This window comes from Erythranthe guttata, chromosome 4 (assembly GCF_056151865.1).
Source record: "Erythranthe guttata isolate IM_541 chromosome 4, IM_541, whole genome shotgun sequence".
NCBI classification, from domain to species: Eukaryota; Viridiplantae; Streptophyta; class Magnoliopsida; order Lamiales; family Phrymaceae; genus Erythranthe; species Erythranthe guttata.
The window spans coordinates 4,846,424-4,867,950 of NC_142536.1; the positions used below are offsets into that span (position 1 = coordinate 4,846,424).

At 34.5% G+C, this 21,527-nt stretch overlaps 2 protein-coding genes and 1 pseudogene across 11 annotated transcripts; 2 read left to right on the forward strand and 1 right to left on the reverse strand.

Moving 5' to 3' along the window:
• The first annotated feature begins 1,900 nt into the window (after positions 1-1,900).
• Positions 1,901-8,831, forward strand: LOC105963206 (DNA double-strand break repair protein). Of its 6 annotated transcripts, XR_016030762.1 has the most exons (7): positions 1,932-2,020; positions 2,102-2,161; positions 3,188-3,728; positions 3,845-3,984; positions 5,263-5,342; positions 5,441-5,626; positions 8,233-8,831. XR_016030762.1 is itself a non-coding variant. In XM_088816601.1 (6 exons), the coding sequence occupies exons 3-6, from the start codon at positions 3,199-3,201 to the stop codon at positions 5,522-5,524; spliced, it is 834 nt and encodes a 277-aa protein (XP_088672727.1). In that variant the 5' UTR covers positions 2,002-2,020; positions 2,102-2,161; positions 3,188-3,198; the 3' UTR covers positions 5,525-5,821. The 6 variants fall into 6 exon arrangements, 4 of the variants coding, with proteins under 4 accessions (XP_088672728.1, XP_088672729.1, XP_012844109.1 ...); XR_016030761.1 differs by having other exon boundaries at positions 1,941-2,161; positions 5,441-5,688; XM_088816601.1 differs by lacking the exon at positions 8,233-8,831 and having other exon boundaries at positions 2,002-2,020; positions 5,441-5,821.
• Positions 8,832-10,105: 1,274 nt separating this feature from the next.
• LOC105962280 (PRA1 family protein F3 pseudogene) lies at positions 10,106-10,966 on the forward strand (annotated as a pseudogene). The gene has a single exon (XR_016030763.1). The product of XR_016030763.1 is annotated as a PRA1 family protein F3 pseudogene (transcript).
• A 350-nt stretch (positions 10,967-11,316) lies between these two features.
• On the reverse strand, positions 11,317-15,660 carry LOC105960737 (inactive protein kinase SELMODRAFT_444075). 4 transcript variants are annotated; one of them, XM_012985896.2, is made up of 10 exons: positions 15,506-15,660; positions 14,468-14,656; positions 14,138-14,292; positions 13,941-14,035; positions 12,942-13,858; positions 12,473-12,633; positions 12,285-12,361; positions 12,054-12,201; positions 11,793-11,942; positions 11,317-11,680 (listed from the first exon to the last, which is right to left on the reverse strand). In XM_012985896.2, the coding sequence occupies exons 2-10, from the start codon at positions 14,649-14,651 to the stop codon at positions 11,501-11,503; spliced, it is 2,067 nt and encodes a 688-aa protein (XP_012841350.2). In that variant the 5' UTR covers positions 14,652-14,656; positions 15,506-15,660; the 3' UTR covers positions 11,317-11,500. The 4 variants fall into 4 exon arrangements, with proteins under 4 accessions (XP_012841350.2, XP_088672724.1, XP_088672725.1 ...); XM_088816598.1 differs by having other exon boundaries at positions 14,468-15,063; positions 15,328-15,634; XM_088816599.1 differs by lacking the exon at positions 15,506-15,660 and adding an exon at positions 15,357-15,503 and having other exon boundaries at positions 14,468-15,063.
• Between the last annotated feature and the right edge of the window lie 5,867 nt (positions 15,661-21,527).

Genomic DNA, 21,527 nt, shown 5'->3' on the forward strand with positions numbered 1-21,527 from the left:
AAAGAAGTCGAAATCAAAATTGGATAAAAAAAACTTTCGAATTTCTTATACTATGCCAATATTAGTTAAAAAAAAATCCAAAAAATCGAAAACCAAAATTTTAAGGATTGAAATGTCAGAGAAAGTACAAAAATTCCGTTCCAATTTCCACCGGTCCAGTTCGAAATTATATCCAACACCTTGGTTATCAAATTTGATAACGGATGATAAAAATGCCACGTAGTGAACTATGGTTGTCAAATTATCATGGTTGATATGTTGATAATAATTAGATAATAATGGATAAATATGCCACATAATGAAGTATAGATCTTCACAAAAGCCATATCCACAAACTATTAGGGCTTTCAATGTGGGACCCATTTATCCAATTGAATATTGCAATTTGTGTGTTCCTTTTTGGATGGCTTGTTTGTAGGGTTTCTCTTTTTTTGATATCAAGATACATCAATTGTTAGGTTGTGGAGTTTTAAATACCATACAATCTACTAGGATTTTTTTTTTGGTTATATTATATTATATATTTATATATAGATAATGATATATATATTTATGGCTCGAAATAGCAATATCATATATTTCCGAAGAATTCGGCGCCACATTGGGTTATTTACATCAGATGATTATCGCTTGTAGATGTTGTTAAAGCGCACATATGCATAGATGTGCGTGTAATTATGCATATAGTTAACAATAACCCGATGTAAATAACCAGTCTAGCATCTAATTACCCATCAGAGGGTGTAACCTATTTGTTTTGACTAGTGGAGAAATCAATATAGGGTAGGGGGCATGACCTCCAAATGTTTATGAGATCGCTAGTATTGGATATAGAAATTTATTACTTTTCGCATATAGTAGCATTACCGCGCTCCTTAAGAAATTGTTTATCGTATTATTTGGCATCTGCAGTTATAAAATTCTGACTTCGTCACTGATTTCAACTTGATTATAGGTTAACATCGAACTATCAACTATATACATTAAATATTAGTATTTGAAAATTTTAAAACCAAAATATATCAATTTAATCATGTGTTTGAATTCATTCCATTGATGCTCCATTTTTTTTTTATTAATGTTTACATGATTTTTTATAAACATAAATAAATAAATAAATATAAAAGATGGTGGGCTATTTTATCAGGCCCGTTGGTTACATATGGCCCGATACTATTTTGGAGAAAATGGGTTGGGTTGATATGCAACCCAACCATTTGAAATGTGTAGAACTAGATAAAAATGGGTCGTCGTCTCCAAAAATGTAAAGTTACAGTTATGCCCTGCATTGATTCAATACTATACATTTAAAACAAGATTTGAGGTTTAAAATTCACTGTAAAATTCAACATTTAACATATATTAGATTAGTTTGGAATACACGAGAGAGATTCGATTAATTCCATTCTGGCCAATTAATTATTTAGTTAGTAAGATGTTCGGATTCCTTACATTGAATTCGTATTGAATCTGTAAAATTTTTGATGTTATATGTGTGTGTCTATAAAACCTCTTATCTAACCAGATTAGCATATATTTTTAAGGGTAAATTAGTTTTAACTAGTTTTGTCATCCCCTACAATAATAATTTCAGGAGCATTACTAATTTAATGAATTAGTAGCATTTAACTGCGTGCAATAATTTTTGGTAATTACGATTCTTGTTAGCCGAATGTCTTATTAGTCATATTTTGTCAATATAACCTAATAGTAGTTATAAAACGAGCCATAAATATGTGTCTGTGCGCGCGCGCGAACTCACAAGAAAATTAAATATTAGTAACAAATTATTCAAGCTTGATTATAATTGGTTCATAAAATAAATTATAGCTCAAATAATATATTTTCCTGTTAGTACAAATTGGGAATAAATGTATAAAATTTTAAGAAAGATTAATCTATATTTGAAATACTATTTGACTCATTCAAGCAAATAGCTTGTAATTGAAGGCAAATTGAACTAACCATTTCTCCCAAAGGCCAAATCCACTCCTTTACTCCTGCTGGATGATACGGCGTCGTAAGCAACTCATCCTCACTCATAAATGTTTCTGTACTATTATTGATTTCAATTTTCCTTCAAACCCTAATTATTCTTCAGTTTTATTTTCATCCATCGAAGAACAGCAAATTCGTTCTTCGTTGTCTCGTGTTCGTCCGGGTATAATTATAGTTTTTATGTTCAATTTCTATGTACTTAGGTCAAATTTCGTACCTATGATTTAGATGTTTAATATTTATCACCCGATCCTTTAATTTTCCTTCATTTTTTTAAGGATTAAGCTGTTGTTCTAGCTGAAATCTTTATTTTAAGAGTTTATTTTATAGGAATATGTGCGTTATATAGCATGGTGATGGTCTTATATTATAATCGGATTAGCCAATTCCTGTTTTAGATTTTTATTGCCTGGTTTCGATGTTCTACGAATGTGGTTTATTTGCGTGGATTTTTCGATTTTGTAGCATGATCCAGCTTGAACAATTTCTTGTTTTGATTTTGGTTTCAAATGTTGTTGAATTGGTTTTCTCGAGTTTTTTGACCAGTGCCTATTTGTAATTATGTTCCGCTAGATATCATGTTAATATATTTATGGTTGCATGCTCTTGTACGTGAGTTGGTCCATGTGGTTTTCGGTATCCACACGTGGAAATTGAATGCGGATTGTTTGACTTCAAATTCGTCGTTTTTTCCCAAGCTAAAATAGGAATTTTAGAACATGTATTAGGGTTACGTTATATTTATGCTATCATATCATGCTAAGCATCTTCTGTTGTTCTGATGCTGCAATTGCGAAAAAAAAAACACTATAAGCTCCCGAAATAAGATATTAGGATCTCAACTATTTTAGAAAACGTGTTAAGTGAGTATATCCTAATTTATGGTTATAATCATAGCAATCTACTTTACGAAGACCCTATTAATTACAAACTTGTCGTTATCAACATGGTATAATTTCACGATCTTATTTTCAAGAGCTTATTCTAAAAACAGATAGCGTCTTATTAGCTTCAAAAATATCTTATGAAGGTTAGGAGCTTATAAGAGGTTAAATGAGCTTACCCCCAACATTTTGTTTGAGGTATAGCCATTGGGTTCTAATCCAAACAGTTGCGTTAGAAGTTCAAAGTATAAGCTATAGCTTTTGTATTTGTTTCATTTTTATAAGATGGCTATTTTTCTATTTAGATTAAGTTGAAATGGCTGGAAGAAATCGCATTCCTCGTGAAACCTTTGACCACCGGCGTGGTTATCCCCCTGAGAGGCCTGCCCCTCGAGGTTCTTTGGTTCGTCACATGCCACCTCATCCTGCTCTGTTGGAGGAAGAACTTGAAATTCGACATGTTGAACTTCGCAGACTTCTAGGGGAAAACCATAGACTATTGGGGGATCGAGTTGCTTTGGAGCGAGAGCTAACTGCTGCACACGAAGAGTTACGTCGCTTGAATATTGCCATTGCCGATATTCGCGCTGAACAAGAACTCCAATCTCGGGAACTTATCGAAAGGGGTCGTAAGCTGGAGTCTGACCTTCGTGCAACAGAGCCTCTTAAAACCGAGGCTGCACAGCTTCGAACTGAAACTCAAAGGCTGAATACCATGAGACAAGATCTATCTAGGCAGGTCAAAGCCCTCACTGGAGACCTGGCAAAGCTGCAGGCTGAGAACCAGCACATTCCTGTTTTAAGGGCTGAGATTGATGGACTGCATCAGGAACTGTTGCGTGCTAGGTCTGTTTTCGCCATTTTTTGATATGTGCACTGTGAATAACAGAAGAGTTAATAACTTCTGTATGGCTGCCATAAGACCTGCTGATATGCTTAAGCTAGGAATTTTCAACTTGCAGAAACGCCATTGATTATGAAAAGAGGGCAAAGATTGAGCTGATGGAACAGAGACAGGCAATGGAGAAGAACATGGTGACGATGGCTCGTGAAGTTGAAAAGCTCCGTTCTGAGCTTGCGAATTCTAGGCCGTGGAGCTCAGGTTTCACCTTCTTGTTTCATATTCTTTTTAAGCCTTCCCTTGTCCATTGCATAACATGGATTTGCAGAACAATTACATTGGATTCTCGTCTTTCTCCCTTTTGACGTCATATATTGAAATGGAAGTATGCATAAATGCAACTTGCACTTTATGAAAATATTAGGGGTAACATTCTTTTAGCTTTTAGGAAGATCTTAAGATTTCTACTTTCTTTGAACCTGGTAAGTTTTAGCTGCTTGTTGTAAAAATTTAATTTGATAATAAATCTCACTCAATTTTTAAAGTTCGTGAGTTTATGTGATTAGCAAGAATATTGGCTTTCTGTTTTCAGAAAAAAAATGAATTATCACTTCAGACTCCCTCCTCCATCAACCTCGACTTGACACATTGAAGTTGTTGTTTATCAGCATGCTTCACTTTGTTATTCTTTAAGGGCCATCCTCAATCGAGATCCTAAATCTCATAAATTTGCAAATTTTTGAGACTTTACCCAAAAGTTCATCTCCAATGGAGATTTTAGAGTCTTCCCTAAAGACTGTAAGGTTTTTACTCAATTTAGGATTGTTTTGGAGACTTTTGAACAATTCATTAAGAGACTCAATTTTATAGAGCCCATCTCTGCAGTTTTCTATTTAGAAACTTTGACGTAAAGGCCGATCTCTAAAACAAGATACGGAGACCCATCTTACGGAATCCATTGAGGATGCCCTAAGAACACCTTTCCTTCCCAGGAATGCTTTTCCACCATCATCAGTATATCTTACCACACTTTCTTGTTTGCTGGTTCGTCTTCTTGTTTCTGTCTCGTCTTCTTATTTCTGGCTCGTCTTCTTATTTCATAGTCGTTCCTGCTCTTCCTATTCATATGATTCACCCAATTCTTTTATCACCAAACTAGGTTACTAACTATTATCTAAGCTTCATATTCAAGCTGTCTAGTGGTTGGTGCAAATTAGGAGTTGGTTATTGAAATGCATTAGAGAAGTCCTATGTACAATCAAGGAGCACAGAACTGAGTGTGTTTGCTATCATTCTTGTTCTCCAAGCACCTACAGTCCGCAGACGTTTGGGAAATTATGCTCATGTCTTTGAATTACGTATGTTTCTTCAGTTTGGTTCTGGGTCTCTGTCATTGAAGAGTCCTCTGGTGCGAAATACGTCCAGTTGGGCTTTGTTGAAAAAGTTTACCTCTTTACTAGCCTGTGTCGTTATTGCTAATCTCGGTTTACTTTTGGATTTTATGCTTGTATTTTTGACTTCATCTACCTGGTTGCCAAGGTGGACCTTATGGGATGAAGTTCAGCAATCCCGCTGCCAGTTTTCCTGCACCTTATGGTGATGGACTTGGGATTCGTCAGGTGTGGATGCTGATAATAAGACACTTCAGACATTTATTTATATATCACCAGACCATTCTGTTGAGGAGTTCTTATATTGGGTTAACCTTTTCTTCCAGGGTGCTATAGACAACTCCACTCCATACGGTTCAACTTCTGCTCCATGGGGAGGCCCTGAAAAACCACGGATGAATCGCAGATGAGTTTGGACGGATAAGCGATAAACCTAGTAGGATCACACCTCGCTAGTCTTGTTTATGTGCTACCCATAGAATAAGGGCAAGGAAGAGTGATGCCGAGAACTTGTGCGTATTATACCTGGAGTTCAACTTTTATAATTGCTTTTCTTTTTTACAAACCTATATAGGTGATTAAGGCTTCTATCTTTTAACTATGGGTTTTTGTTAGTCCTCCTTCTTACATAACCATAACTTCATGTCATATCTGATGGATGGTACTTTCAGTATGTTTTTCATATCTCACTATACTCATTGTTGCAATCACTTTGTTGTGTATAGATTTACTGGCACATCTTGAAATCATCTCTAGAATTAGGTGGTTCGATCTAGATCATATATTTAGGATAGGTACAATCAGTTGAGTTGCAGGGTGGCTTTTGTTTGCCAAAGGGAGCAATTGGTGCAAGAGATGTAGCTTTATTTATTTATTTTTATGGAAGGAGTAGTCAAAAGAGCTGTCTGTTGAAGTAAATGCTTCACATACTTTAGATGGTGATTTCATCCGTCAATTTTTACGAACCACATTTTAGAAGTGAGTTTGGTTATTGATGGAAATCTTAACGAGTGTGGTAGTTTTGAAGCTGTTAAAGACTTCCTTTCTCCATGGAAGGCTAATTGTCGTGAATCATATGATTTGAGCAGACTTTAGACTTTAGTAGATCTTGGTCCATTTTTTTATGGGCAAAAGTTTCTCGAATACCTCTATAGATTATTGCCCTTGCATTATGCATTCTAAACGATCTAGCAAAGATCAAATCGGTTGAGTTTAAATTATTGACAAGTATTCACTGTTGACTGTGTTCTATCGTGCATTCTTGCTTGGATTTGCTCACTTAGCAGTTAGCACAAAAGAATTGGAATTGTTGTCAGCACCTGTGAGGGCGTCTCCTTGTTGATTTCCTGTGTCTTGAAGATGGAGGTGGATTGAAGAGTTGCAATTTACTGGAATATTGCATGTCTTTGCTGGTCTTACTATTACGTAAAAGTTTGCTATTTAGGATTTGATTATTTTGGGGTTTTGCTAGTATGGTGCAATAATTGAAAACTCTAAAAGGTAACGAATTTTCGTCTAGTGAAATTGCAGAAGTTGTCTGTATGAGTTGCATTGCTACAACAATCCAAATAGATGTTTTTATAGGAATTATTTGGAAAAAAAGGTATGATTTACTGACTTTTGGGAAGCTGGGAAACAAAATCTGCCAATTACTTTCTGTATGTTGACGGATTACAGAAAGGTTGCTGCAGTTTCTTCAGGGCTCAGATAAATTCTCCCCGTCCTCAAATTTCTCCTACAGATGCAAGTGTGGAGTTTACTTTTAAGAATACTTAATCGATTAACTTTTCATGCCCTTTTTTTTTTTTTTTTTTTTTTTCTGTGACTAGTTTAACCTTTTCGTAGATTGGTTTTAGCATCACCTAACAGTCACGTGATAAAACCTTTTTAGGCTTCCACCGAAACCGAAACCCGAAACCCCAAAACCCAAACCCGAAAACCTAAACCCGAAACCCAAAAACCCTTTTATACTTCTAATAATACATAAAGTAGTTTGTGCTCTACGCGTCAACATTATTCTGGGAAGTACCGAGAGAAGCATGAAGGGTGCCCTGATGTATCACGAAGGCCGACTTCATTTCACTCCACAGGCAAGTATCCCCCGGTTCTCTAGGTATGCTGTCGTGACTAGTTTGTAAATTTATCTCTCTGTTTCTGTTGGTCACTCATACATAAGTTGGTTCATTTAATCTGGTCTATATTCATGCTTAGCTTTAGTCGATACGCTGAATGTAGTTGAGATGGATGTGAATTTTGAGGTTTCCGTATGGTAATTGGTTACTTCCCCTGCATATTATTTTGAAGACTAAGATCGTCAAGTAACATAAACGAGATGAATGGAGATGAGGCGATCAATGGAGATAGTGCTTCAGAATTTCGTTTTATGTTAAGTAAGAAGAATGTCTCAGCTAGGTACGAGATATAGTGAGAGTTGAGAGAAGGAAATGTGTAAAGGAAGAAAATCTTTTCTTTAGATAATACTTTCTTGCCTCGTGTATCTTGTTTGGTAGTAAATATTGTAGTTTAATTTATTACGCTGATGCAATCAAACCAGAGTAGTATCTGTTTGAATATGAAGATGATAGGTTTTACGATCAACTAACACTGGTTTCATGTCAGCATCTCCTGTTGAGGTTTTCGAGGATATATCGCTTGAGGTTTTATGGGTTTAGTAATGAGAGAGCGATAGTATAGACTTTTTCTTAGGGTTAGCATGTAGAATATGTATTTGAAATACTCGGTCGATAGATACCTTCAATTTTGGCATAGTCAGGGGAGAAGCTGGACTGTGATTAATTCAATAGTTTTCGAATGATTTGTACACGAATTAATAGATTCGTTGGGGTTTAAGTGGATGTGTGATGGGGTTTCTAGGATTACATACATGGTCCGGTTGGGTGAATTTTTTTCAGTAAATCGACAGTTATACAGGAGAAGACGACGAGTAGTATTTAGGATCGTCAAGTTTTTCATGCTATGTTATTAATTTGGTGAAATTGCTAGTGCTTTTCGGGTCATATTGAATGTTTCTACAACTCGGGGTTTATTTAATTTTGGTTTAAAATCTTATCGTTTTTCTTTTTGTTGTTCTAATAAAGCAATTTTTAATTCTTTGCAGATTGGGAGTTCCTGCTTATACGAAAATCTTCCAGAAAGGTAAGTGATCAGTTTCGCCGGTGGGTTTTTTCTTTCTTTCTTTTCTTCGATTTGAAATTAACTACACACATCACTGATTTAAAAATCGACATGCGTCATAACTCATAACATATTCTACTTAACATAACATATTCACATATTCTAGATATATATAGGGTCATATTCACTTATAATTGACACCTGAAAACAATGAGGCATGTCATTTACAAGAGTTCGAACTTAACGTAATGATATATGAAACGAGGAACCCTAAGTGTTTACTATTTAGAGCAACATCTAATTGGTAATTTGATTATGATTTTCGTGTTCATTTCACGTTCTCGTTTATGAATTTGTCTATTGCAAGTTATATATGTTCTTTCTTAATTATATTATTGAGTGATGTCTCTTTGAAGCCGTGTTGTTCTCCGGCAGTTCCGCATAATGCTGTTTGTTCTATGATTTATCTTTTCGAAATATTGTGTGTAGATGATATTCTTTTTATATATAAATACAAGATATTAACTTTGTGATAATTTTTAAATATTTCTGTTATACTACTTAGTGATGATCCAATTCTAAGTTATTTGTTTATGTGTTAAAATTTTATTTTAGAAATAATTAATATTTAGGTGGTTTAATATTCATATGCTATATTGTGAATGTTTATGAGTTTATGTATTAACTTGCTGTAAACATTTATGATATTTTCATTTTTCACTTGGAATTAAGAAAGGTATCTAAATCTAATTATTAGGTAGTTGTGCATTTGACAGTCTTTAGCGTGCCCACGTGATAGAAAGGTTTCTCCAGTTGTTGCATTATGTTGTTTCTTAAAGTTCTCTAATTTAACAATATTTATTTTCTTTTTATAAAAAAATAACAATAGTTATGTGCGAGGCTAAATTACGAAAACTTCCTGAAGTTAGGCTAAATTATGAAACCATCCCCACCCATCTGTAATTATCAAAAAAATTTTGACGGTTTCCGTTTTACGCTGACTTCCTTACGGTGTGATTTTTCACGAATTCTTTTTGATTCCGGTGAATATTTTTGCGAAATTGCTAACCCATGCAGATGTGATATTTATTTATACCATTTCATTATAGGGATATAATCGTCTCTTTTAGTAACTGTATATTCCCTCCATTCCTAAATAATAGTCGTTTTTCACATTTGCACAAATCTTAAGAAACTCAATAAATATGTATTGATTTTAGGAAAATATATATTGTTATATCAAAATACCCTTATTTATTGATTAATGCAGAGAGAGTGTTGAAGAGTTAATAAAGACATAATTGAAAAATATGTAATTAATGCACTGTTGGAATTCTAAAGTAACAAATAATATGGAACAAAAAAAATTCTTAAAAGTGACAGATATTATGGAACGGAGGAATTATATAAATTAGTTGGAGGATAGTGTAACTTCTAATTTAATTAGATGATACCATTTGAATGCGGGCTTCAGAATGTGTTAGTTAGTTCTTGGATTTAGTTAGTAACACTGAATTATTGACAGTCAAACAAGGCTTAATATATTAAATGAGCTTGTTAACTATGTAGGATTATTTTTAGTAGTTTTTTATCTGTGTAATCCCACTTTGCATTCTTGAAATATACCATTTTGGTACTTTGAACTATCAAAACAAATTAACATCACTTCGCACCTTCGAAACGCAATAAATCATGCATAATTAAAAGCGCTATTATTATTTTTTAAGCCTAGATTTTTTATCATATTTTTTAAGCATAGTATTTATATATACACATTCGTTTAATCCAGATACTAGACTTCACGTTCTCCATTAACACCGTCCCTCAACTTCTTCTCCTGCGCATATATAATATAATAATAATAATAATATAATAATATATATTAAATAAACACCCAAATTCCAGAACCCTACAACAGTTGCAGATTTCCCATTCCCAATTTCGCACCGCCACCAATCACAAAACAATCAGCCGCCGTTTCGAATTCCGGTGGCCTGACCAAAAAAAAATGACTACTTACGGCACTATCCCCACGTCATCATTCCCCGCCTCCGGCACCCCCGCCGTGAATCTCGAGTACATCTCACGCGCCAGGGAGACCATCACGGCCGGCCTCGGCACCTGCCGCCCATGGCGGGAGATGTTCGATTCCCACCGCTTCGGCATCCCGACGTCCCTCGCCGACGCGGCGGCGCGCGTGGGGACGAACGCCGCCTACTTCCGCATGAACTACGCCGTCGGCGTCCTCGCGATCCTGTTCCTCAGCCTCCTGTGGCACCCGATCTCGCTCGTCGTCCTCGCCGCGATGATGGCGGCGTGGCTGTTCCTCTACTTCCTCCGCGACAAGCCGCTGGCGCTCTTCGGCCGGACGGTTTCCGATAGTGTGGTCCTGGCCGCGCTGGCGGCGGCGACCATCGCCGTCCTGATGCTCACTAACGCCGTCAGCAACATCGTCGGGGCGATGCTCACCGGAGTAGCGGCGGTTCTGATCCACGGCGCAATGAGGAAGACCGACGATTTGTCCATTGACGAGGAGGCTGCTGGTCCATCTTCTTCCTCTCGATCTTCATACTAATTTTTTTTTCTCTGTTTTTCCTTTGAATAAAATAAAGTATATTTAAATTTAATTAATAATATTTTTATTAAAATCTCTTTTCAGATGCATTTTATTATTTAGTATTGTTTTTTTTTTTTGGAAATGCAGCTTTCTTTCTGAAGATTCTTCTGCGGGAAAAAAGTGTGGGAAATTGAAAAGTTGAAAATATGATTCTAAATTACGATTTTACCCCTAAAATCGATTTAATTACAACTTTGAAAATTAGGTGAGTTTGGCAAATGCTTTGAAAGTTGATTATAATTGAATGATAATTAAATTTTGGTAGTAGTACATCATATCATAATTGTAAATCTCCTCTTTTCATCAAATTCTTTTTAATTAAGTAAATTTTTTTAATCCATAATAATAATAATTTAAAATATGGTTCAAATTAAAATGATTTAAACATCATTAGAATAAATTAATGAATTTTAAAATTATTAGTTGAACTTTTTTTCCTTTTTCACTAAATTTTAACCAAATAATTATATTTCATTAAATAATTAAGTAATTAGAAAAACTTAATCAACCACTAATTTTGTACAACGTAAAGTAACTTAGGCCGGGTTTAAAATATTTTCTGTCCAGCTTCGAATTTCTGGACCGAGTTTTATAAGGCCCACAAAAAGCAGAGCAAAATCTACATCCCTGAAATTTATCTCGAGTACAGCGAAAGCTTCGACCTAAACCGCCGGAACGACTCACTTCCGATGGTGGAGCCGCCTTTTTGTAGCTGATGATCTGACCGGATTCTTCCACTCCGGCTTCCCACATCAACCTCAGGCGTCGACATTTGACCGGAATCCACCACGTCGCCTTCTAGTATTCTAAGAACCTATTGATATTAATTATAGCAACACAAAATTGCAGATATAAACTTATTATAATCAATCTTACATTAATAATGCAACATTTTAATTAATTAATTAATTAAATAATTTTCTTACCTGAGACATACGAGGCCTCGTCTGAGGATCCCTACGTAAGCACAAAGAAGCGGCATGCACCATGCAATAAGCTTCGTTCTCCGAGTAGTTACTTCTCAATCGTGGATCAACCAGTTCATCAATCGCATAAGCTTCCAACAATGGCCGAGCCTATATCCAAAAAAAAAAAAAAAATCACGAAAAACGATTTTACTATACTGCCCCTAGCTCTGGTAATTAATTAAACATAATAATTCTTAGCATTTCGAGATTGATTTATACCCATTCTGTAAGACACTGCTGCCCCTTAGGCCTATTGAGATCCACCGCTTTTCGTCCCGTAAATAGCTCCACAAGCACAACTCCAAACGAGTAAACGTCGGCTTTTTCTGTGACCTGGCCGCTTTGCGCGTACTCGGGTGCTAAATACCTAAACGAAACATTGTAGTTTTTAATTTTTATTTTTTTTTGTTATTGAATTTTTAGTGTTGGGTGAGGTGAGTGGAAATTTACCCGAACGTTCCGATAACTCGGGTCTCGACTCCGGTTTCTCCATCGGGTTGCCACCGAGCTAGACCAAAGTCTCCCACCTTGCCAAAACAAAAAAGAAACAAATAAAGCAATTATTATCATAAAGAAAACATATATAGTATTGACTCTTTTAATATTTGAAAAATATAATGTAGATGATTAATTTGTACCAAGGGTTCGAAATCGTGGGTGATGAGAATGTTGTTGGGGCGCATGTCTCGATGCACAATGCAACCGACTCTGCATTCTTCGTGAAGATACCTCAATCCTCGTGCCGCCCCAACCGCTATTTTTTGCCTTGCCCCCCAATATAGTATATCCGGATTTCGCCCTGTAAATTATAAGATGAACCATTAGAGAATCTATTTTGCTCCATATTATCTGTCATTCTAGAGTTCCAATAATGATCCAAAATTCAAATGCATTTCTTTTTACTGGTTTACCCTTATTAACCGAGCTCTATTAAAGATTCTCTCTCTTATAACCTCATTAAATAGTAAAGGCTATTTCAGTCTTTTTAACGCATTTTTTCCCCAAAAATTCGACCATATTTAAAAACTTTCTCAACACGTGCGCAAAAAAGATTTAAATGACAGTTATTACGGAATGGAGCTGTGGGGGGCCGCAGCTTGATCATACCGTAGAGATGTGAATCGAGACTTCCGTTGCATATGTACTCATACACCAACAACCTCCTACCATCCTCGATGCAAAAACCGATCAACATAACAACATTACGGTGCTGAGCGCAGCTCAAAACCTCGACTTCCGAGCAAAATTCCCGATCGCCTTGCGAGCTCGCTAGCTTGTGCTGCTTCACGGCAATCGCCCGCCCGTCCGGGAGGGCCCCACGGTGCACACAACCGAACCCGCCCTCGGCCAAAAAGTTTGCCTCTGAAAACCCATCCGTCGCTAGCGCCAGCTCAGCGTAAGCGAACCACCTAGGCGGCTTCCCAAACACGGGCGCTTTGTGCTGGCATATCGAGCACAAAGGAGGTGGACCCAGCGGCGGTGGCCCCCCTGCTCTAGAGAGAGAAATTGCCTCTCTCAAATCGCCCGTGAAATCAAGATTAGATCTAAAGCTCGAAGAGAGAGACGACAAGTTCGTTTCCGTGTCACTGTCGGAACTGGATTCTTCGTGATGATGGTCAATGCCTCGATTTTGTAATTTCGTCGCTAAATTTTCGGCTTTCTTGAAAACGTTGTTGCTATTAGTATTTGTTGCTTGTGTGATGAAGAAAGGTGAAGTTCCGGGATCGGAGCTCGAGACAGACGAGGTTCCGGCTTCTGTTGCGGTGAATGCCTCGGGGCTGCTCGACGGGGTCACTAGTGGGGCCCGCGTTGATGATGGATTCGAAGAACTATCAGCTTTTCCGAGTTCTTGTTTTTTCGTCTGATCATTATTTTTATTATTATTATCGGAATTCGTCGAATCCGGTTCGGTTTTGGGCGACCCAACTAAATTTAATCGGAGAACTTTAGGTTGAGAGCGCTTCATAACGACGACGTTGCATTGCAGCTCTTCCATGCACCGCTTTTCCTCGGGTTTAAGATGTCTGCATGATATTTTTTAAATATACAATTAGGCCTCCATCTCAGAGTAATTTTAATTTAGTGACAAACAAACGAGATAATTACTTGTCCAAAACGACCCAACTGGCTCGATTTTTCTTCGCCTCGGCAGCAACGGATCCAGGTGGGGTCCCCGACACGATTTTTATCTTCACGTTGATCTGAAAAATATTACGAAAAAACCGTAAGATCGGCATTTTTTTGTGTTGAGTCTAAAATTTTAACAAGAATGTATGTATGTATGTATGTATGTATGTACTCACTTTATTAGGATCGTAAACCTCGTGAAGCTGAAGAATCATCTGAGAGCAATAATCTGTTATGTCGAATTTCTGATCCGCACTCGTACCAGATTGTGACCTCCTATGTCCGCTTGCACAATCTCCCGCAAATCTCGGAAATCCCCAAAATTTTCTACCTGAATAAAAAAATAAACAAAATTTACTCGATACTCGATTCAAGATTGTTCGTTCGATAAGCTATGAAACTAGGCTGAAATAAAGCTCTGTTTTGATTGTTTACCACACTAAACTAAAACACAAGTACGAAAGCTCGATGAAAGTTCGAACAAACGGCTAAGAAACGAAGCTTACCGGAGGTGTGTGAAGAGACGACCACGAGAAGGGTAATGCAATCGCCAGGCTGGACGACATGAGTTAGTGCCCAAATCAAAGCAGTCTTAGGAATCTCCTTTGCTGCCTTAACAGCCACAACAACCTTCTCAGCTCCATCACAACCCTTGTCCGGTTTTACCATTTTCTTCGATTCTCTACTCATTATATCTTCCCTCGAAAAGCAAAAGTAAAAATAAAAATAAAATAAATAAAAAAATGAATAAAATACCCACTCTCCTCTTCAAGCACTAGCTTTTGTTCTTCTTTTTAACAGATCCAAAATCATATCTCTCTCTCTCTCTCTCTCTCTCTCTCTCTCTCTCTCTCTCTCTCTCTACCCTTTTTGTTTTTTTGGTTGCTAATTCCAATAATTGGAATGCTGGGAAAAGTGGAATTGAGATTCCTTCCTAAAATCAAGATTGGTTTTCTATTTTTTTTCCCACACTAAAGAAAATCAAGAACTGATCAAGAAAATCATTGAGATGATGCTAGAGTTGAAGTTTCTTCACAAAGTCAAAATCTTTACCAAAAATAGAAAACCCCCAAACAACCCAATCAGCACACACACACACACACTAATCCACTGCAAATATGTGTACTCAGAAAGAAAAAAAAAATGCAAGTAAGATTGGGAAAGAGTAATGGGGGGGTTTATTTTTGCTGTCTTTGTGTCTTTTTTTGGTCCCTTGTTTCACATCAGAACAGCTAAACAACAATGACAATCATAACAAGAAGATGACACCCAAGAAATAAAGATAAGCACTTTTTTTACAGGGGGGCTCACTGTTTCTCTCTCTGTGTGTGTGTGTGTGTGTGTGTGTGTGTGAAAGAGATGTCACATGCTTATGAGATATGAGATTAACATTACAGAAGAAAGAGAAAAAAAACCCAGATCAAAATTATATAAGAAAAAAAAAGAATCACTTCTTTATGGTTATGGTGATTCTTGAAAAAAAAGAACAGTGTGGTGACTGTGTGTGTGTGTGTGTGGAAGTAAGAGCAAAAAAATGGACTTACATTTGTGGAGAGAGAAATGGGGTGTAAATTGGTTTCAGTTCTGTGTCTCTCTCTCTCTCTGAATTTTTACAGACAAGGTCGTCTTCATGGTTTTTCTTTCTCATTTAATTAAGGTTAATTTACTTCCCCCTGCATTTACTTAACTATTACAGTCCTCTTTAAATCCTTGTTTTCTCCGAGGAAAGTCAAAATTAGTAAATACTTGAAAAATTATACAGCCGGTATATGTATAGCTCAACTGGTTACAGGGTGGTAAATTAGTGTAATATCCTCAGATCGAGTATTGGAAGTCGCAGTGTAGAAATTTCAACTCCAATAATCGACACCAGAACAATGTTCGCTACCCTAACGAGCTATTGCGTCACCGTAATTTACATTGTTCCATCAAATACTCGTGAGACCAGAGAACGAGAGCCTCGCATTCTTTTTACAAATATCACATTTGATACCAAATTTTAACTGTTTTAAAATTGATGATCTAAAACAATGAGTTGAAGATTTTACTAACCAAGTAATTAGCTAGTCAATTGAAAATTAATGGAATTATTATAAGTTAATCCGAATTAATTTTTTGCATTAATAATTAGTGTCCCTACCACACTTACTTTTTGGCATTAATTATTTAATCTTGTCTTTTTAGGGAAGTTGCAACTTATTATTACATCTCTGTGGGAATGCTGTCATGAATTTCAGTATGTTTGGTCTTTAATAAGATTTGTGGAATTAAATTAGAAAAGACAATGTTTTAGTATTGTTTTGATTTCTCCAAAATATATTTCTTTTTCACAAAACATACTCTATGTGTTTCTAATTAATTATTGTTTTTAGTTTTGTATAAGTATTAAAAATGCCAATAAACCTATCTTAATTTATGGAGAGAAAAGAAAATACATTAAAAAAACTGAAATAACCCTGATCATTTACCGATGTGATAAGATACTTGAGTTTAATTGTTAAGGTTAAAACTTAGGATAATAAAAAAAATGAATAAGGCAGTACAAAAAATATAGAGTAACAAATAATATGGACCAAAAATATTTTAAAAAATAATCAGTTCCTATACAAAGATGAAGTACAAAAATGTCAATCTTGTAAAGTTGAAGAGCCAAATTGACATAAATGATAAAATAAAAGGATTTAAAGAGTGAATGGGAAATATTTACCCATAATGCCCTATATATTTATGTTAATAATAAAAAATAAATAATAAATATGAAAATGGGCATTTAATGAAGGCAACAACAATATGGGCAGGCATTCAAATCAAACCACTAACACTGTATAAATTTAAGGTGACAGCCCTACCTTCTATGCACCTGCAATATATTTATTTTGTCCCCATCTTTTATGCATTCTATGACTTTATAATTAATATTTCTTTTAAATTATTTTACAAAAAAAAAAAAAAAAAAAAAACTAATGTTTTTATATATGTATACAAAAAAATTGGTGGATTGTTTAGACTAAAAACAATATAGGGGTGAAATTTGGAAAATAATTTTTGAATTATGTACAGGCGAATAAAAAATTTAAGACTTCCGATTCCGCCATTTTCAATTAAAAAAAATTCAATTATGGAACAAGTTTTTCATTCTAGTTTTCGAAATTCTGATCATCAATTTATTTGTAACTAATTTTTCACTTCATTTGGATTTTTTTAATGAAAATTTTAATTATGATCTAATATTTGTTGATTTCCACCACTAGCTAAAGATAAATAAGAAGACAATGGCATTCTTGTAAATTAGCTCCCATGCAAACGTTTTCCGTCTGCAAGCCAACGACGCCACACAGTTAGCCTGATTTAACGGTCGCTCGGCGTAGTACGCTGCTGCTTTCGAACATCAGGAATTATAATTTTATGAAATCGAGGGGCTTTTGAATAAATTAATATATTTTTTTTAATTAAGTTGTTTAATTGCTTGTACGTGACACGATCTACTTTTTGTCATTAAGTGCGACAAAATTTGAGATTACCGAACAAGACGAGATTAAACGTGCTGATTAGGTACGCAATTTGATTAATTAGGTACGATCATAGTACTAATTTTCTATTCACTAATTAAGAAGTCAAGTTAATAAATAAATCAATTTTTTTTAGAGACAAATAAGGGGTTTGATTCTTTTTACTTTTTAGTGCATGTATTGTTACAACATTTTACATTGATCAATTAAAAATAAAGGGGTAATTAATGTAATATTTGTATTTCGAAAGTGACGGATGATACGAAACGAAACTAATACTTAAAGTGACGGTTATTTAATTGATTCGACTCGAAAATAGTAATTTTTTTTATTTTTTTTCTTTTTGTGGATTTTTAACATTAATGGGGATTGGAAGTGCAAAAGAAGTCCTAATTTCATTTTATTATCCCAAAAATAAAAATAAAAATAAAAATAATAAAAATAATAAAATAAAAATAATATCCTAATTTCATTGTCATTGGGCCTAGTGGGGTATAGTTGTTAGTAGTTGATTATTTAATGAAGCTATATGGCTTTATTTGTTCCTAAAACCATGGGCCATATTTTGGTGGTCCAATGCTCCCTATTTAAATAGAAAAATAAATATCGGTTTTAAAATAAATAAACTTCCCTTTGGAATCCAGGAAATAAATATACTGCGGAATGTTTTAATTGAATGCAAAAAATAGTTTTATTTATTTATTTTATCCATGAGAATTCTAATAAATGAAATGAATGGATCCCTTTTTTTTAACGAAGGAATATGAAGCCTAACTTCATAGGTGCACTGAGTAAGTATACGCTCTTGTATAACAACTTGCAAACTATACAAGAGACGTAAATTACACTAGACTAACCACGTGCGACAAGTTTCACCTAACGACCGTTGACAATGAGACTAACCACGTGCGACAAGTTTCACCTAGCGACCGTTGATAATAAAATTTAAACCTGATCATTTGACACATGTTCACTCGCTCCAAACGCCAGATACGCATGCTTTTTCATACACATTGATACGTTGATGCATGTTTGTTATTAGGGAAAATTTGACTCAAGTTCCTTACAATAAAATTAACAATTGCTAATTTAATTTTGCCTGCCATATTATTTTTGGTTGCCAACGTACCATATCGACTAGTCAATTTTTTCAATTGTTGTTTTCTTATGTTAATTGATGATCGACAAGTCAATTTGCTACTTCCTCTAAAATTTAGAAACATGCAACACAAATACACACATTTTATATATATATTGTTAAAAATTCCATCTTTTACTATATATCCACATGGGCAAATTTTTGGTGGTCCAAAAAGAGGAAATGCAAAATTAGGTCTTTCCCCTAAATAGTTGGAACAAAATCATAAGGTATATTTTATATTTATTTATATAAAAGATGTGGGTAAGTTTCTTTCCCACGAGCTCCCATGGCCTACTACTTTTTCATTGCATTATTGTTCATCATTACCCAATATCTACTAAACCTTATCTTGTGGGGCCCCTTCATATTTCTATTTTTCTTTAATTGTTTATCTCAATTTTCTTTTTTAATTATTAATTTGAGTTTTATCCTACAATTATGAAATTATGTAGGTGTTTTGTGCTTAATGAGTATATACATGAATATTTTGATAAAGCCTAAAAAAATAATTGAACAATATTCCCTCCGATTAACGTTTTATATACGATATTAGAAAAGTTATTCGGTGCACGACTTTAATCTTAGAAAAATTATAACAAAAACTAAAATAACTTTTATCGTTAAAGAGGAATAATTGAATAGTATTTGAGATTTAGTATAACAGATGGAGAAAATTTGTGTTTAATGCGTCATTGGAATTTTAAGGTGACAAACAATATGAAGAACAAAAATTCGAATAGCAACGAATAATTGGGAGAGGTAAAAATAAACACAATTTCTTTTTGTAAGATTGAAATAAAGTTGAATTATTTATGAATATTACACTTTTAAAGAATATGATACGAAATATTGTTTGGCCCAATATAATTTGAACTCCAAATAGTCCAAAGAGGAGTAAATTGTGGCACATTGAAATACCATGGGCTATGGGACTTATAACTTATTGGCCCACATTGAAATTGAAACGAAAATTTCGATTTTCGCCGATTTTGATTCGAATTTTTTTGATTTTGGAATAATTGACTTCTATTTTTTTCTAAACTATTTGGATCGTTATTGGAATATATATGAGGATTCCGATTTTCGATTCGATTAAAGTTCGAAAATAATTCTGATTTTTACTTAAGGTGAGCAAATATTGAAAAATTCTGAATTCCGCCGATTTCGATCCGAATTTTTCCAATTTTTCATTCCGATTTTTTTCGGAACGAAATTGAAACTAGGTTTCCTCTTCAAAAAGAAAATCAGAATTTTTCCGAAAAGGCTAATTCCGATCCGATCCGTCCGATTTACACTCTCACAATACTCATTTGGCTAAACTTATTTTAAATAATAAACCCTTACATCTAATAAGTTGTATTAAAAAAATAAAAACTGTTATATTTTAGGCGACGGTTATATGCAAGCCCATTTTTTTATTAGTTCAAGACTTTCAACATAAAAATACTAATTTACCCTTAATGAATTTTAAAATCAAATAAAAAACACAAAATATTCAAAAAAAAAAAAAAATCATTTCATTTATGCAAGACCAAATAAAATACATAAATCTAGGAACACCTCTTCATTATTTCACGACTTAAAAATCTCCTCCTCCTTATTTTTCACAAACCCACCAAGAGATTCTACACACCAAAATTATCATATACATACCAAACATTCACGATGGAACCAGAAAACAATGATATGGTGGTTTACAAGGATGGAGAACACAATGAAATATGTTTTAACCGTTTATTTTTGCTTTTGGGTCGATATTTTTTTTGGGAAAAAAATTCGACGATACAAAAAATCGGTCTGCAAATACCGATTTTTGTTACTAAAGTCGGTAACCACATTCCGATTTTTTAATAGAAAATCGGTACTTAAAAACCGATTTTTGTAGTACAAATCGGCATGACAACACCGATTTGTTTTTGTATTATCGGTATTGTCATGCCGACTTATACTACAAAAATCGGTTTTTAAGTACCGATTTTATTATCTGTGTTTTTCTAAGACCGTTTTCCCATACTTTCGTGTAGCAACCTAAGGGATTGATGGAAAATTATTCAAATGAATTATCCAACGAATAAATATTTGAGACACGGAAAGCTCTACTCGATTGGGTTAAAGGAGTTCGTAGATATCACCGAATGGTGATAAATATTTTCGTTTCAAATATTTAAAAAATATCAATTAACCAAATATACAATGTATTATTAAAAAAAATCCGAAAAATATCGGTATCCGAAAACCGATTTTGTACTCAATAATCGACATTAGAACGCCGATTTCAACTTGTAAAGTCGACGTTGTGTCGCCGATTTGGTTAATAAAAATCGGCATTGTGACGCCGACTTTCATGTACAAAATCGGTCTGGGTAAACCGATTTGGGAAACCAACGGAAAAAAAAAAAAAAAAAAAAAAACAATTTCAATCTCAATTTTTTTTTCCAAAATCGGCCAAAGCATTGCAACCCAACAAGAAATAAGCATAGATTAATGTTCATCCATACATATTTATTAAGATCGATGCTCGACTAATGTTTTCGAATTTACAAACAAAAGTCGTGATATTTTCTTTTTGTTTTTTTGTTTTTGTTTTTTTTTTTATTTTTTGGTCTTGAACAAATAAAAAATAGGATTTATTTGTATTTGAGTATTATTTGTGAATAAGGGTATATTTGTCCTCTTTGGTCTGGATGTAATAAAATTAGATTAATTTACGGGCTTGAACTAATAAACTCATTTATGTGGGTTTGAACTAATAAAAAAATGGGCTTGCATATAACCGCCGCCTATATTTTATTTTTACAATTAACTTTTAAAATATTTAGATAACGACCTTATTAAACTATTTTTATTCATTCAATACAAAAAGAACCAACAATGCTTCAATATTAAAATAGAATCAAAAATCACGTAGTGTCAAAA

Coding starts and splice junctions, on each gene's coding strand:
- LOC105963206 (XM_088816602.1), top strand. CDS start 3,199: ATGGCTGGAAGAAATCGCATTCCTCGTGAAACCTTTGACCACCGGCGT. Junction 3,729..3,844: donor CAGGAACTGTTGCGTGCTAG/GTCTGTTTTCGC, acceptor TTCAACTTGCAG/AAACGCCATTGATTATGAAA. Junction 3,985..5,262: donor TTCTAGGCCGTGGAGCTCAG/GTTTCACCTTCT, acceptor CTGGTTGCCAAG/GTGGACCTTATGGGATGAAG.
- LOC105960737 (XM_012985896.2), bottom strand. CDS start 14,651: ATGAGTAGAGAATCGAAGAAAATGGTAAAACCGGACAAGGGTTGTGAT. Junction 12,634..12,941: donor TCTCGATTCACATCTCTACG/GTATGATCAAGC, acceptor TATAATTTACAG/GGCGAAATCCGGATATACTA. Junction 11,943..12,053: donor AGCAGTGTCTTACAGAATGG/GTATAAATCAAT, acceptor TTTTGGATATAG/GCTCGGCCATTGTTGGAAGC.